This window comes from Zea mays, chromosome 3, assembly GCF_902167145.1.
Source record: "Zea mays cultivar B73 chromosome 3, Zm-B73-REFERENCE-NAM-5.0, whole genome shotgun sequence".
Classification (NCBI taxonomy): Eukaryota; Viridiplantae; Streptophyta; class Magnoliopsida; order Poales; family Poaceae; genus Zea; species Zea mays.
Window position 1 is genome coordinate 218632085 of NC_050098.1, and position 15531 is coordinate 218647615.

The 15531-nt window shown below is 41.9% G+C and overlaps 1 protein-coding gene across 5 annotated transcripts; it reads right to left on the reverse strand.

The window, feature by feature from the left end:
• Positions 1 to 545: 545 nt before the first annotated feature.
• Positions 546 to 12627, reverse strand: LOC100281444 (protein kinase domain containing protein). Of its 5 annotated transcripts, XM_020549703.3 has the most exons (15): positions 12110 to 12595; positions 11957 to 12000; positions 11796 to 11874; positions 11591 to 11713; positions 11460 to 11522; positions 11081 to 11263; positions 10913 to 10999; positions 3795 to 3851; positions 3555 to 3661; positions 3340 to 3427; positions 2825 to 2905; positions 2666 to 2742; positions 2260 to 2395; positions 2004 to 2066; positions 546 to 1549 (listed from the first exon to the last, which is right to left on the reverse strand). In XM_020549703.3, the coding sequence occupies exons 1-15, from the start codon at positions 12365 to 12367 to the stop codon at positions 935 to 937; spliced, it is 2061 nt and encodes a 686-aa protein (XP_020405292.1). In that variant the 5' UTR covers positions 12368 to 12595; the 3' UTR covers positions 546 to 934. The 5 variants fall into 5 exon arrangements, 4 of the variants coding, with proteins under 4 accessions (XP_020405292.1, XP_008672826.1, XP_020405293.1 ...); XM_008674604.4 differs by lacking the exon at positions 11460 to 11522 and having other exon boundaries at positions 12110 to 12627; XM_020549704.3 differs by lacking the exon at positions 3795 to 3851.
• Positions 12628 to 15531: the final 2904 nt, after the last annotated feature.

Genomic DNA, 15531 nt, shown 5'->3' on the forward strand with positions numbered 1-15531 from the left:
TGCTCTGCCTCTCTACGAAAAACCCTTTATGTTCAAATCTACCAAGATTCTGAGACTTCGTTTTTATATTCTCCTTTCATGTATGATTAACTCCTGTTTTCTTTCCCGGCAGGTGCCTTCTCTAGACGACAACAACCAGGTCAAAGGAGAGAAGCAGGTACATTGACAGGCCCACTGTTGCTCCCTGAATTAAGAATACATCAGATCGCCACCAATGTAGCGCTTGCAAAAAGAAGTCTTTTTTCAGGCTCACAGGATTGCAGTTCGCTGTGGAGCTGCTTGCATGCATTTTATAAAGCATTATTATACTCATGTAGGAAGATGTGTCTGAGGACACTGGTAAAATAACTAATTTGCACGTTTGATTTGTTTGAGAAAGGCCTTTTCTTATAAGATGATAATTGTCCATGCCATGTCTTTACACCCGTTGCTGCTATCGATAAAATAGAAGATGCCTTTGGGAGATTCAGCGACAGCCTATTCACCCTTTAGTATTATGTTCTAGTGTCCATTGACGGTGAGACGCTACGCAAATAAATTTGAAGTTGACCTCAATAACTGTGAATTTTATTCATTTTGAAACGGAAAGAGTAATAATTTATCAGCTCAAGCCCTGTCAAGGCTCCGTACTTGGAAGCAACAGATCATCTTGAGAAGGAATTTTCAACGTTCTAACTATGGCCTACACACCTTGTTATCTACACTCGTTACAAATTGATTGTACGGCTAGAAATACATAATAATGTACAGGGAAAGAAAGAATACAGCGTTAGGGCTTGTTCGGTTAGCTCTCAATCCATGTGGATTGAGTGAGATTGGATGGGTTTAAATCACAAGTAAGTCAAACTTCTTCATATTTTTTTCCAATCTCATCCAATCCATAGGTAACGGGATTAACCGAACAAGGCCTTATATAACGGCGGACGGAGTCTCCTCAGGTGTCAATCATTGGATTTGCTCTAGTGAAGAGCAGAGCCGACCCGTTAACACCACGAAGAATCATCAACCTCGCATCAATGTATGTCCCACAAACAATCTTTGACAAATCGAACATTTCCGGCGGGGTTTGTGTACGGATCTCTTTCAGCGCCTTTTGTGCAGAATTAACTGTCATAGTCGAGGTGCAGCTTATCGATACGTGGATTTCATCCATAGCAATGTTTACTGCAGGGAGACTAGATGGCAGCTCCTTTATTTGCGAGAATTTTCTCCATTTATTACCATGAAGATATCTCATAGAAGATGTGACCATATCCTCTTTACTGTCATGTTCGTTAATATAAATCCTACCAGCAGCTATCCTTGCTGATGCGGTGACAGACAAAACTCCCTCACTGCCAGATTTGTCGTGAGGCCAATTGGGTTCTGGCATAATTCTGAAACCAACATCTGAGGTCAGAGAGAAGACTTGATCGACTGACTCTGAACTAACTGTAAGGTACACAGCACTGATGAGAACTCTAGGGGAAGGCTGACGAAGTGTTAGGCCAATGTGTCGTCCAGTGCAGTACAAGAGGCGCCAACGACCAGGTAGGAGGTGAAGCCAATTCTAAATGAATAAAAGCACAAAAAAGCAATAATGTGATCAAAGAGAATAATATACATGGAAAAAAGAGATGAATAGGCGGTCATGCAGGAAAAATAAAGACAACTATTATAACGACATTGAAGCAAATTTATGGCATTTTTCTCAAATCAGTATGAAAGCTACCCATCACTATATTAAGAAGAGAAGAACAAATACAAGAAACCCAGCATAGCCAAACACACCCAGAATGGCACACAGCCGAAAGAGATAAGCTAAAAGGAAAAGGAAAAGAAAAAGGAGAAAGGAAAAGGAACGCTTGAAATTTTAAAGGAACAGAAGCACCGAATAATTTATGGCATAACTATTATAAGCAAGAAAATATAAATAGCTGATCCAATTGGGAAGCATTCAATGTCAGGAAAACGTTCATGAAACATTGTTCATTATTGTCTAACATGAAGCAGTAAGAAGTTACCTGTGTTCTTAAACTAGGGTTTAGAACCTCCATCAATTCAACAAAATATGATAAACGTCTACGCTGTAAATATGAGAAAGGGGGTCTATAAGTTTAATTAAAACAAATAATTGTCAATGGTATGATATGGTATGGATAACATGTATTTCCTTCATACGATCAGTTTCCAGTTACGTGCGAGATCAAGCTTATTGGCAAGGCTCAAAACGAAGATGCAGGTTGAGACATGAACCACCCATGTGCAGAAAACTAGTACCTGATGACGCCCATATATATAATCTTCAGCCATGCGGACAGCAGTTGATCCCAAGCCCCACCGAATGAGATTTGCTGACGGATTTATACGCCATTTTGGCCCACAAAGGAACGGGTGTCGCAATGCATCAACACAACTGCAGAATTGACGCAGGACGGTAAGAATTTACAACTTTATAACACTGGAAAGAATCCTTATCCTTCTCTGGTTTCGTTCGCAGAATGTGCACAATCTGCAGTGTTTTTACTATAAGGGAATCTGAAGTGTGTTTTTTATAAGGGAATCTATAGTGTTTAGGTTGTGAATTTATAATCCTGGAAAGAATCCTTATCCTTTTACAATGCAGAATGTGCCAAATCTGCAGTGTTTAGCTTGCAAAATTACCAGCAGTGTTTGATTATTTTACCTTATCCTTTCCTCTGGTTTTGTTGCCAGCAATAAGGCTAAAAGATTCCAACCAGCACCCCACTGCCTATCTAGCATCTAAGTAACAGTAATAAAAGACAAAATCAGATTGCTTGAAGAAATGCTATACAGATAAATTACTGGAAATATAAATACTTGCCTGCAAACCAATATTCCCAGATGGAGAATTTTGGTAGAGGGTTGGTAGTAGGAACTCACGCAAACAGGATGGGTCATTTCCCTGAAATAGAGAAACCCAGGGAAGGAAATAATAGTTTTGTTAGTTAAGATAAGATTTACCAAATTTTCAAAATTGAAGCTGTATGCATCAATATGTGACATCAAATATTGAAACTAGGCAGGTTTTTTCAGTAAAGAAAACATGTATTTCAGCTAAAAAAGAATTTTAAGCTTAGTATTGAAGGCTAGAAGAACATCTAATATCTTGCAATAAAACATGTCTGACAACTCTGGAGCACATGTTTTCATTAGGCAGGCATTCATTGGTTCAGGATGGCACTTCGATAAGTCTGCACTGCCGTGCAAATCTCATAGCGAAGGTGCTCAAGTGCAAAGCTCATAGCATAATATGGCTACCACAGATCTTAGTGAGGTAAAGGCTCGAATTGCAAACTTGTAACAGAATGTAACGTGAGGGAAAGACACAAAATAAACCTTTGTCAGGAATGATTTGAATTTAAAGAAAGTCGAAGGATCCATTAGCTCTCTCAAAACCATCTTTGCCATGATGAAGCCAACACATCTAGAGACCAAAAATAAAAGGTTAGATTAAGTTGAAGAATATAAGGGTTCATACTCCATGCTAACTATACTATTCTAAAAGCATTAAACAGATGTTACAGAAGCTTCATTGTTCTATATAAACTTACCTCATGTCAAAGGCTATCATCATTTTCCGCCTGTCATTGTTACTTGCAATTGTACTGCTGCTAAGATCATTGTCTTGAAAATCAGCAGCATTTCCAAGAATACCGACCTAAATAAATAAATAAGCCATCAAAGGGGATAGTTAAGTTAGGTTTGGATGAAAGAATATCCATAGAACATTGGGGTAATATAACTTAGACGGTTAGATGTATGTAATTATGTGGAGCTTATTGAGCATGTACTTGATCTCCAAGCGGAAAAGACTGCTGATTTGGCCCCCAACTTATTCCTTCTGATCCCTAAGAAGGCCAGGAAGCAAAGGACAGTGGCACAAGCGTTACAGGATCGGAGTTGAGTTCATGATATCAGGGGTGCATTGTCTGTGCAGGTGTTAGTGGAATACCTACAGCTATGGAATTTCATTGATAACGTGGAGCTCCAACTTGACACCCCAGATCAACACTCTTGGCGCCTATCCAATCATGGGATTTACTCTAGTAAATCAGCATATGAGGTCTTCTTCACTGGGACAATTAAATTTGGCCCTTGGAGATGCATTGAAGACCTGGGTGCCCTTAAAATGTGTAGAATGTTCTAGAGTACACAGAATACTTTCTCCATAGATACACAGAGACACATATGTATGCACGCTAATGGGCCAAACCCTACACTAGCAAAAACACTCGGCCCAACACTCCCCCTCAAGATGGGCGATAGATATCAATCATCCCCATCTTTTTACACAATACATGACTCTCTTTTACTCCTAACCCTTTAGTTAAGCAATCTGCTATTTGACCTTTTGAGCTTACATGGTTCAACTCTAGAGTACCATCATCTAACTTCTCTTTGATGAAGAACCGATCGATCTCCACATGTTTTGTTCTGTCATGTTGAACTGGATTATTAGCTATGTTTATAGCTGACTTATTATCACACCATAGCTTCAGAGGCCCCTTTCTCAATACATTCAACTCTGATAAGAGACTCTTTATCCATAGCATTTCACATACAACAAGTGGCATAGCTCTATATTCTGCCTCGGCAATGGAACGGGACACCACTGGTTGTTTCTTGCTTCTCTATGATACCAAGTTTCCTCCAACAAACACACAACAACCTGAAGTTGACCTTCTATTATCAAGGCAATTAGCCCAGTCTGCATCAGAGTAACCTTCCACCTTTAGATGACCATGAGTCCATGACTCTTAAAGAACATTCCATTTCCAGGACAAGACTTTAAATATCGCAATATGCGATAAACTGCATCAAGATGTCCGCTTCTAGGATCATGCATATATCGACTTACCACACTGATAGCATATGTGATATCAGGACTTGTATGACACAAGTAGATAAGCCTACCAACAAGTCTTTGGTAACTCTCTTTGTTCACAGGATCACCAGATTCCGCACATAACTTGTGATTCAAGTCAATAGGTGTTGCCACAAGTCGACACCCAAGCATACATGTTTCATCAAGTAAGTCTAGAATATACTTCCTTTGAGAGAGAACTATTCCTTCTCGGGATCGAGCAACTTCAATACCAAGAAAGTATTTGAGATGACCAAGATCTTTAACCTCAAACTCCTTATTCAGATTCTCATTTAGACGTGTGATCTCAGTCTCGTCGTCACCTGTGACGACAATATCATCCACATACACAGCTAGAATTGCAATTCGCCGCCCAAAGTGTCGATAAAATGCAGTGTGATCACCATTCAATTGTTTGTATCCCATACCACACAACGCACGGCTAAATCTATCAAACCATGCTCGTGGGGACTGCTTGAGACCATATAATGATTTTTTTCAATCGACAAACCTTTCCAAGTACCTCAGGCTTCGACAATCCAGGTGGAATATCCATATAGACCTCCTCTTGTAAATCACCATGTAAGAAAGCATTCTTAACATCTAGTTGATACAAAGTCCACCCAAAATTTGCAGCACAAGAGATTAGTGTTCTCACAGTACTCATTTTTGTCACTGGTGCAAATGTCTCATTGTAATCAATTCCATATGTTTGAGTGTACCCCCTTGCAACCAACCGTGCATTATATCGTTCTATCTTTCCTTCTGAGTTTTGCTTCACGGTGAATACCCATTTACAACTAACTCTTTCCTTTAGGTAGTTTCACAAACTCCCATGTTTGATTCTTTTCAAGTGCCTTGAGCTCCTCCAACATTGCCTCACACCAGTTAGAATCATGTTGAGCTTCTTTCCAATCCCTTGGGATTGCTACAGAATGCAATGATGCAACAAATGCTCTATATGATGGTAACAAAGACACATATGAGACATAATTGCTAATGTCGTGTTCATATCCATACCTTTTTGGAGGAACTCAGGCCTTAGCACGTGCTCTTTTTCGTAGTGCAATGGGCAAATCATAAGCAGCAGAATCTTCAATTTCTCCATGAGAGGTCAATGGTGCATTTATAGTCTCTAATGTATCTGGAGAAAACTGCTCAGTATCTGATACTGAATTGGTTTCAGTAGCTTGAGATTGCAAGCGAGACTTTCTTCTTGTATATACTTCACCCTTATATCGCAAGTCATCACCACAAGATTTATTATTCTCGTGACTGGAGTTTGGCTCCAATTCACTTGGTAATGCATTTTTTGTTGAGAAGCATCAATCACTAATTCCATTTTATGTGACTGTTGAGCCTTTGGATCAACCTCTCTGTTCTCCCCCTCTCGACTAGCTCCATATGTGCTAGTAGAGGCAGAATCAAGGAAAAAATTTAGATGTGTACTCTCACCATAGAAAGGCACATTCTCTCTGAATGTAACATCCATGCTTACAAACAGTCGTCATTCACTAGGACTCCAGCACTTGTATCCTTTTTGCCCTGCAGTATACCCAACAAAAATGCACTTCACACCACGTGGATCCAACTTCCCCACTTGAGGTCTATGATCTCTGACAAAGCATGTACATCCAAAAATTTTAGGTGAAACCACAAACTTATTCTCACCGAAAAAAATCTCCCATGGAGTCTTCATTGCAAGTAATTTCGAAGGAGTGCAATTAATAAGACATGTGGCAGTCAATACAGCCTCACTCCATAGAAACTTTGGAACATTCATTGTAACCATTAATGAAAAAGCAACTTCCAAAATGTGGTGGTTCTTCATTTCAGCCACACCATTTTGTGGAGGTGTATCAGGACAACATGTCTGATGTAAGATACCATTCCTTGATAGAAAGGCATTAAATTCCTTGTTTACATACTCGGTTCCATTGTCTGTTCTTAGCACTTTAACTTGAGTGTTTAATTGATTCTCAACCATTGCACAGAAATTTTGAAAATATTTCGACGCTTCATCTTTATGCTTCATCACATAGACCCAAGTCATCCAAGAAAAGCAATCGATAAAAGTAACAAAGCACTTCATCCCATTAATAGAAGTCACAGGACACGTCCAAACATCAGAATGAACTAGCACAAAAGGAGATATACTCCTGATACCTCGACTAATATAAGATGTCCTTGTGCGTTTTGCAAGCTCACAGGCACGACACAATAGCTTGCTTTTATCCACCCCACACATTGCATCAGGAAAAGCTTTGCATATCTTATCAAAAGAAATATGCCCCAATCTATAATGCAAAAGCATCACTGCAACCTCCTTCTCTTCCATTCTTGTTGCTAATATAGTGCATATTGTATCATTAGTCCCCTCATGATCCATATACCACAATCTACTACGCCTGGTAGCTGTTCCAAGTTTCTTCCCTGTTTGCCTCTCTTGAATTAAACAATTATCTCGGTCAAGGATAATGCGACAATCCAATTGATCAACCAAGGCACTCAGCGATATCAAGTTGACATGAAAAGTTGGCACATACAAAACTGATGACAACTTAATAGATTGAGTGCATTGCACTGTGCCAACACCCTTGATGGGTTGTAGTGTCCCATCAGCAGTCCGCATCATTTCTTTACGTGTGGGAGGATAACTCATATATGATGTAAACTCACTTGACGTGCCTGTGACATGTTTTGATGCCCCTGAGTCTAAAATCCAGTTTAATTGTGTGACCTGTGGGGGTACAAAAGCATGTACATAATTACCTATGTGAGACTCCTGATCTTTGTCTCCAGAGATTTTATGTTTCTTTCTCAACTTTGTTTCAAATTGCTTTCCTGATGAGAGAAGAGTTTCTCTCACACTAACCAGAGTGCTAACATAAGTTCTCAGGGACTCGAAATCCTGCTTTACCCGACTAAGCTCCAGCTCATTTTCAGCAGCGAGCTGTCTCTGCCTAGTGATCTCCAGCACCATATCCACGTTCACCTTCAGCATCTCCAGTTCAGCCTCATGTGCCACAACAGCAGCTTTATTCGCCTTGGCCGATTGGTCAATCTCACTTTGGAGCCTAGCCACTTCAGCAGCCACAACAAACTGCTTCTGGTCTTGCTCCGCAAACCAGGCTTGGAGCTTCTCTACCTCCTCCTTGGTAACGGCCATCTCTGCCTCCAGTTTGCCCACTTCCAACTCCAATTCATGGTTTCTGGCAACGGCCTTTGAGAGGTCTGCCTCCAAAGAACCCACCTTCGCCTCTAATTCCACCTTCCTGGATTGCAGAGCCTCCAACTCCTTCAATTGACACTGAAGCGTAGCCTCCATCTCCTGCTTGCACATCTCGCTTTCCATCTTAAGCTTGTTGAAGCTTGATTCCAACACTTCCTTCTCGGACTGGACAGCACGAGCTGACTCCCGCATGGCCTCCAGTTGGCTCTCGAATTCGCTCCTCTCCGCGCGCAGGTCCGAGATCTGGGACTCCAATCCTAAACCCTAAAACCCTAAACCCCTAAACATCTACAATAACAAAGGCCTTTTAGTGCCAAGCAAGTTGAGATAGGCTAGATTTGAAACCTAACAGAAATCACAAATCACAAGCACATGAATAGTGTTTTCCCTTCGCTCCTATTCAAGGCTAAATCTTTGGATACATTCCATCATTTCAAATCTCATTCTACTGTACCTTTCCATGTCAACTTCGGCTTTCTCATGTCTCTCTTTCTATTACTATCGTGCCTTAGAATATCACTATGTACTAGTGCATCTAGAGGTTTCTGTTGGATATATCTAGACCATTTCAATTGGTGTTACCCCTAGCCTATCAGGCTATCACGTATATCATCGTTCTCGATATAATAATCTACACAAATTTAAGAACTTTTCATAAACCGAATCAAGTTTGTGGTATTTGGATCCTTTGCCATTTTACGAATCTGAGAAAGTTTTTTCCCTCAAAAAGAGGATTATTAATTCATTAAGTATTGAAAATAAATCTAGAAAAACAAAATGTTTGCAAAGCACTGAAAAATATTGTAGTGTTCAGAATGTAAGAATGTTGATGTACAGAGATACTTGCATGACATTTCAACACTGGTAGCCCAGCTCAGCATTTTTAGTTAGAAGTTCAATTTTGCAAATAGCATTGATGTTTAAGAAGCAACTTTATAGCTAGAAGAGAGACCATGTTCTTAAATCTTGTTGGAATCTAGTTGTGCATTTATCAAGAGTTAAAGCTGCAGAAACAGCAAAGAGAAATTTGTAGCCCACATGACAGCCAAGTTGTTTGTAGCCCACATGACAGCCAAGTTGTAGCTGTCATAATTAACAATGGTTAAAATTTGAGAGTCTATTATATCATGGCACCTAGGGCATCTCCAACAATATAAGCTAACACTGGTTCTAAGCTAGCAAACGTGGTGAGGAGAGGTAGCAAAAGGCATTTGCCTTTTGCAATATTCAATCAGTAAAAAATTGGTTCAGCTAGCACTAAGTCAGAACATTGGATACGCCCCTAATTTCTCAATTTAAAGAGCCGAACTATGTTTTCTGGTCGCTCGACCAGCTAGTCGAACTGGGGGACCGACCAGCGACTAATCTCGATTAGTCGTCGACTAGGTCCGACTAATCGAGCTCTGGTCGACCTGGTCGTTTACTGGTCGTCCTGTTCATCCAGGAGACCAGGACCTATGTATATACTATATAATATATACTATTATACTATTATACTATATAGTAAATAATTATATAACTATATAGTATATATGAACTTCATATACTATATTATGAAGGATAGGGTAAACATGACATGAATTCAGCAATACTGAAAAGTGAAAACAGCAGAGAAACACTTCTAGTTATTAATACTACAAGTCCCAGATACCAGTACCACACAACACACATTAATACTACAAGTCCAAAAAAATCTAGGTCCTAAACCTAGTCGCCCAGAACCGGCTAATCGAGCGACTAATCGGCCCTAATCGTCGACTAGTCGGACGACCAGGGCGACCAGGTACTCTAGTCGAGTCGGCTGCCTAATCGAGCTCTGCTAACCGACTAGCCCGACTAATCGCGACTAATCGCGATTAGTCGGACGACTTGAAAACACAGGAGCCGAACATAAATTGTTTTTTATATTGATATACAATAGGTTAGAGACAGCTGTTGATTTGTCATTTAACATGTTTAAAACAGTGAAAAGAATAACAAAACTTAGCGCGCTTAAAATTGCGAGGTGAATACTTAAATATAGTAAATAGTTAAACTGCAACCAGGAAGTACAGTGTCATTTAAACATACGAGGACACTCTACTGACCAAATGTGGTGCAGGATCCTGCCAATGCTTCCATAATGTAACTGTCAGCTCCCTAGGTGAAGGAGCTGCTGTCCAGGATTTGCAGTACAAAAAAAGGCCCCTCTCTGGCAACCCTAAAAAAATAGTGGCAAGGCCACTGCCCAGTGGCCACCTGTGATAATGGTGCAGCCCAACAGGGATAGTGGCGGCAGTGGTCATCACTCACAAACCCAAGTAATGGTGCGACCCTATGGGCTAGTTTGGAAGTTCAAAACCCGAAGGGAATTGGAGGGATTAAAATCCTCTGTTTATTCGAAATATAAGGGCTTGGAAACCCCATTTTTTATGGGATTTCTATTTTTCCAAGGAAAATTAGTTCATTTTCCTATGGGAAAATAGAAATCCCTTGGAAAATTGTGGTTCTCAAACTAGCCTTAAGGAGGAGATTTTAGCACCTTCAATCCACTCCGGGTTTTGGACTTCCAAACTAGCCCTATAGAGGTGAAGCCAGGATTTGAGGCCTTTTCTCGATTAGTTGACTGAGAACTTCTTAGTGCAATACTGTGGGATAAGCCTTCCTCCATCAGACATTTTTTAATGCAAAAATCATGTGGAATAAGCAGTGTAATTTTCAGTTGTGTGGCTACAATGCACAAGAATGTTATTTAATGTACATGGTAAACTACCAACGCATGATTGTAAGGATAGAAAACAACAATTTTACACAAACAAAAAAAGGCTGCTTACTTTAACATGCTTGTCTATTGGGCTCACGTGAACATTCTCTATCCTAAGCTCGGTGTGTGCCAGCCCATGGCTATGTAGATAATTTACCTGCATCAAATAAGGTGCTTATTCAATTCCAGATCAACAGGTACTGAGTGCACTTCAAGCAATCTTGTGTTTGTAGCTTACACCAATCAAAAGGTCTCTCATCAATATCCTGATAAGACGCAGCTGTCGAGTTACAGCTGGTCCTCCAACAGAGTCATCTCCTACCCTCCTCACTTGTTCTTCGTCCAACGCTAATGTTGCCTCTAAGGTTGGGATCCAATCTGAGAGTTGCAACCAGTGACGCAGGGAATGACTCCCATGATACTGCACAAAATAAATAAACCAAATGATGGTCGATGGATAACAAAACCAGTGCCTCAGTGAGTGAATTGCTCCATCTATAGGGAAGCAAAATCTAACCCTTTTTGAAAAGCTAAATATACACGAAAACAGCTCTGAAAAGTTCCAATATTCTGTTTGGATAATATACAAAATTAATGTGTCAATTACACCTACATACACCTAAAACCCATGAGCTGGCATGAAAATGGCTCCAAACTGCAACTAGATCCCAAATTGAAACCTGAAAATGACACTGACGCATTTAAGATAACCCAGATCAGCATGAGGAAGTAAGAGAAAAGCACTAACCCCATGAACCAATACTAACGGGACATCTTCCTCCTCCACGGCATTGCACGGAGCAATGTAACCATGGACCTGAAGTGCGTAGGAGTGGTACATCATTTGGCGACGAGCCAGCTTCTTCAGCACCTAAAATCACACAAACACACAAGCTCAGCGGCTCAGCCAACGAACTAACGCAATACCGTAGTTCACAGTAGATGAACCCCACCTCGAGAGCGCGACGCCCCCTGCGCTTCGCCTGCAAACTCTTCAGCTGCCGCAGGACCACCGTTGACCCATACAGCTCGCTGAAAACGCCAAAATCAGAAACAATCGGCACGAATACGACGAATTCGTATTGTCTAGAGTATCGGTGTCCTACGCACTGACCTGCTCGGATCGCACACCGTGGCCTCGAAGATCATCTCATCCGACTGCATCACGAACCCAAAAACAAATCATTAATTATTGGCAAAACGGGAAGAGAAGCGCCACAAAATTAACGAGATGTACAGCAAATCAGAAGACGCGATCAGCACCTACCCGTCCATGGAGCCCGACGCTGACGCGGTCGGCGACGGTGAAGTCGGCCATGTCGAACCTGACCACAGGGCACAACCCCGCTCCGCCTCCCTCATCCGCCGCGGTCGGCGCGGGAGCGGACGTAGACGCCGACGAATTTGCCTCCAACCGGAACCTCCGCCGGCGCCGCGGATGCGCCTCGATACGGCACAAAGAGCGGGTGAGGCCGATCGGCGAAGGACATGCGGCAACGGCCGCGGCAGCCGCCGCGAGAGGCATGCGGGGCTGGTACTGGTTAGTACCGTTGTTGTTGGTCTACGGGTGGGAGGAGATCGTCGCGGCGGAAGTGGAGGGAGAGCAAGGCCCGGGGACTGACTGACTTTAAGATTAAGAAGAGGCAGAGGCGTGAGGTGGTTGCGTGCCGGGAAGAGGCAGAGCGATAGCTGCCATGAGCCCTGCGCGCGTCCGCCTCACCCCCACACCGCGCCAGCGACCGCGCGGCCGCGAGGAGGCACGATTTTTAGGAGGTCCGGTGCGCCAGCTCGGACGTGCGCCGGCGCTGTCCGTTTTGAGAGATTGTGATATTTGCCATCAGCAAAAAAAAAAAACAGGTTTGTAAAATTGCCATCAGGCCTACATTTTATAGACCCAGCTGGATCCACAATTCATAGATACAGTGGTAATTATAACAAGAAGACAATATTGTGAGTGACAAAAATCCAATTATCTCGTCCGTTTTTGCCGTCTGAAACGCTCGAGTTTAGGGATGGCAACGGGGAAATCCCTGTCGGGTTTTGGCTCCTCGTACCCATTCCCGCGATAAAAAATTTCTTCGCGGGGATCCCCACGAACTCTTGCGGGGGCATTTCTTCCCCATCCCCATTCCCCGCGGGGATAAATCCCCATCGGGGATCCCGTCCCCGCTTAAATTATAATTATGACATACTTTCTTTTTTATTAATACAAAACATTGTCACTTATATACATTATATACATTGTCAGATGTTAGAACTCATTATGGGTCCATCAAAATAACATATTTGTACAATGAGTTATCTCTTAACAATGTAATTATTTATTTTTATCATTATATATTACATGAAAACATCACCATATATAAGTTTAACGGGTCCCCGCGGAAAACGGGGATGGGGAATGTTTCCCCATCCCCGTCCCCGTTTACCCATCGGAGGAGGATTTTTCCCCGTTTACATCCCCACGGGGGGAGAATCTTCCCCATCCCCATCCCCTAATAGAGGAATTCCCCGCGGGAAATCGGGGATCGGGGCCCCATTGCCATCTCTACTTGAGTTGAGCGGTCCACCGTGCTGCGTGTCTACCGGTTCATAGGCTGATTAGCTTTTTTTTTGACAAAGAGGACATTATGCCTATATTAAATCATCATTATCTATCTTACATCTAACGTCTCTGGTTGATCATTATAATTTACAAATTACACCTTCCACCACTACACGCCACAATGTCGGAGGGTGTTCTTAGCAAAATATATCAAGCAACTATATTCATTAGAACTAGGATGAGTGGTGATGATTTAATATGTCTATCATGTGCACTAAATATATTCTCTTTTGATAAATTAGTTAATATTTATATAGTTATTTGTTAGCTAGTTAATTTAACTAACAATTCGAATGTTAACTTTCAGCCTTTTTTTAATTGTGAATAAATAGAATATATTTTTTATAAAAATTATATTCTTATTTTTAGCATTTGTCTTATAAAGATCCATAAAAAAGATCCATAAAAAGTAAATCTCACATCTATTTTATATCTTTTTAAATAATTGATATAAAATTTGAATATGAATTTAGATTTAGATGTTTTCACCTTTTTGGCGTAGACAGAAAATAATGCAAAAAAATATACAAAACTTTATTTTTGTCTCTCATAATTTTTTAACAACATGCCTAAAGATTAGCATATGTTGTATGCATATATATGTTAAAATATTAAATTTGTTTTATAGATGGGATGTTTAGAATCCATCTCTACTCCTTCGACTTCGGCACGCCCCAACTCTTGAGCAGTTCTAATGACGATAGGACAAATCTAGATCTAATCATGGACCACTTGACCCGATGTAACACCCTCGTCCACTCCCGAACCGGCGCTACTTACTCCTGGTAGCCCTCTAGAATCATATATCGCCCCACAAATCAACACGAGTATTTTGTACGTACTTTGTCCTCATTCATTCGTATCTAAGAAGACTTCCCGATCGGTCACCCATCCCAAGATTTCTCTATGCCAAACACGCTTAACCCACAGGTTCTTTCGAGGTAGGCTTTCAAAAAAGAAGATGCACCTTGTTTGTATGAGAACTCTATTAATTCTATTAAGTCTTGGACCAGGATATCACAATTCTCCGGGGCTAGGATATCACAATCCACCCCCCTTAGAAGGCTGATGTCCTTGTCGGTCAACCTCAAGCTAGGAACCTCTCATCTTGGCCACATCTGTGTCTAGTGTCGTCATATGTCATGCCATGTGACCACTCGGGGCCCACATGTCCCATGCGCCATTTGCCCGAACCCCTAGCCCACACAAATTCGTGAAACCGCGAGGGTTGGCTCTGATACCATTTGTAAGACCCCATCCACTCCGAGACCAGTTGAAAGGAAATATGGTTTAACCTTTTTCTATAAATAATTTTGGTGGTTGAATGCCCAACACAAATATTGGACTAACTAGTTTGCTCTAAAGTATATGATATACAGGTGCATAAAGGTTCAACACAAACCAATAAAAGATTGAAGAAAGGGTTCAAATTCAAAAGGAGCAAGAAACCGAGTGTGCCCTGGTCTGGCGCACTGGACTGTCCGGTGTGCCACCAGACAGTGTCTGGTGCACCAAGACCGTACAACTCCCAACTCTCCACCTCGGGTATCTCAGAGCGCGCTCCGCTATAATTCGTCGGACTGTCCGATGTGCCACCAGACTGTCCGGTGCACCAGCGGAGCAACGGCTCCTTCGCGCAACGGTCGACTACAAAAGCTGGAGAATCAGAGCTATAGTGAAGAACAGTGCGCGCAAAGTCAGAGCCGTCCGTCAGAGGCGCACTGGACAGTCCTGTGCCACTAGAAGACAAAGCTTCCAACGGCCGACAGCGCCCGAACCCTAACGGTTGGGTGACGTGGCTGGCGCACCGGACAGTGTCCGGTGCGCCCATCGACAGCAGCCATCCCCAATGGCTATGTGGTGGTTGAGGGCTATAAATACCCCCCAACCACCACCACTCCAAGCATCCAAGTTTCTAGCACTTCACACTCAATACAAGAGCTAGTGTATTCACTCTTAGACACAATTCAATAGAATCAATGCCTCTCCAAGTCCCAAATCCATTCCAATCACCTAGTGACTAGAGAGAGTGTTTTTGTTCGTGTTCTTTGAGCTCTTGCTTCTTGGATCGCTTTCTTCTTCCT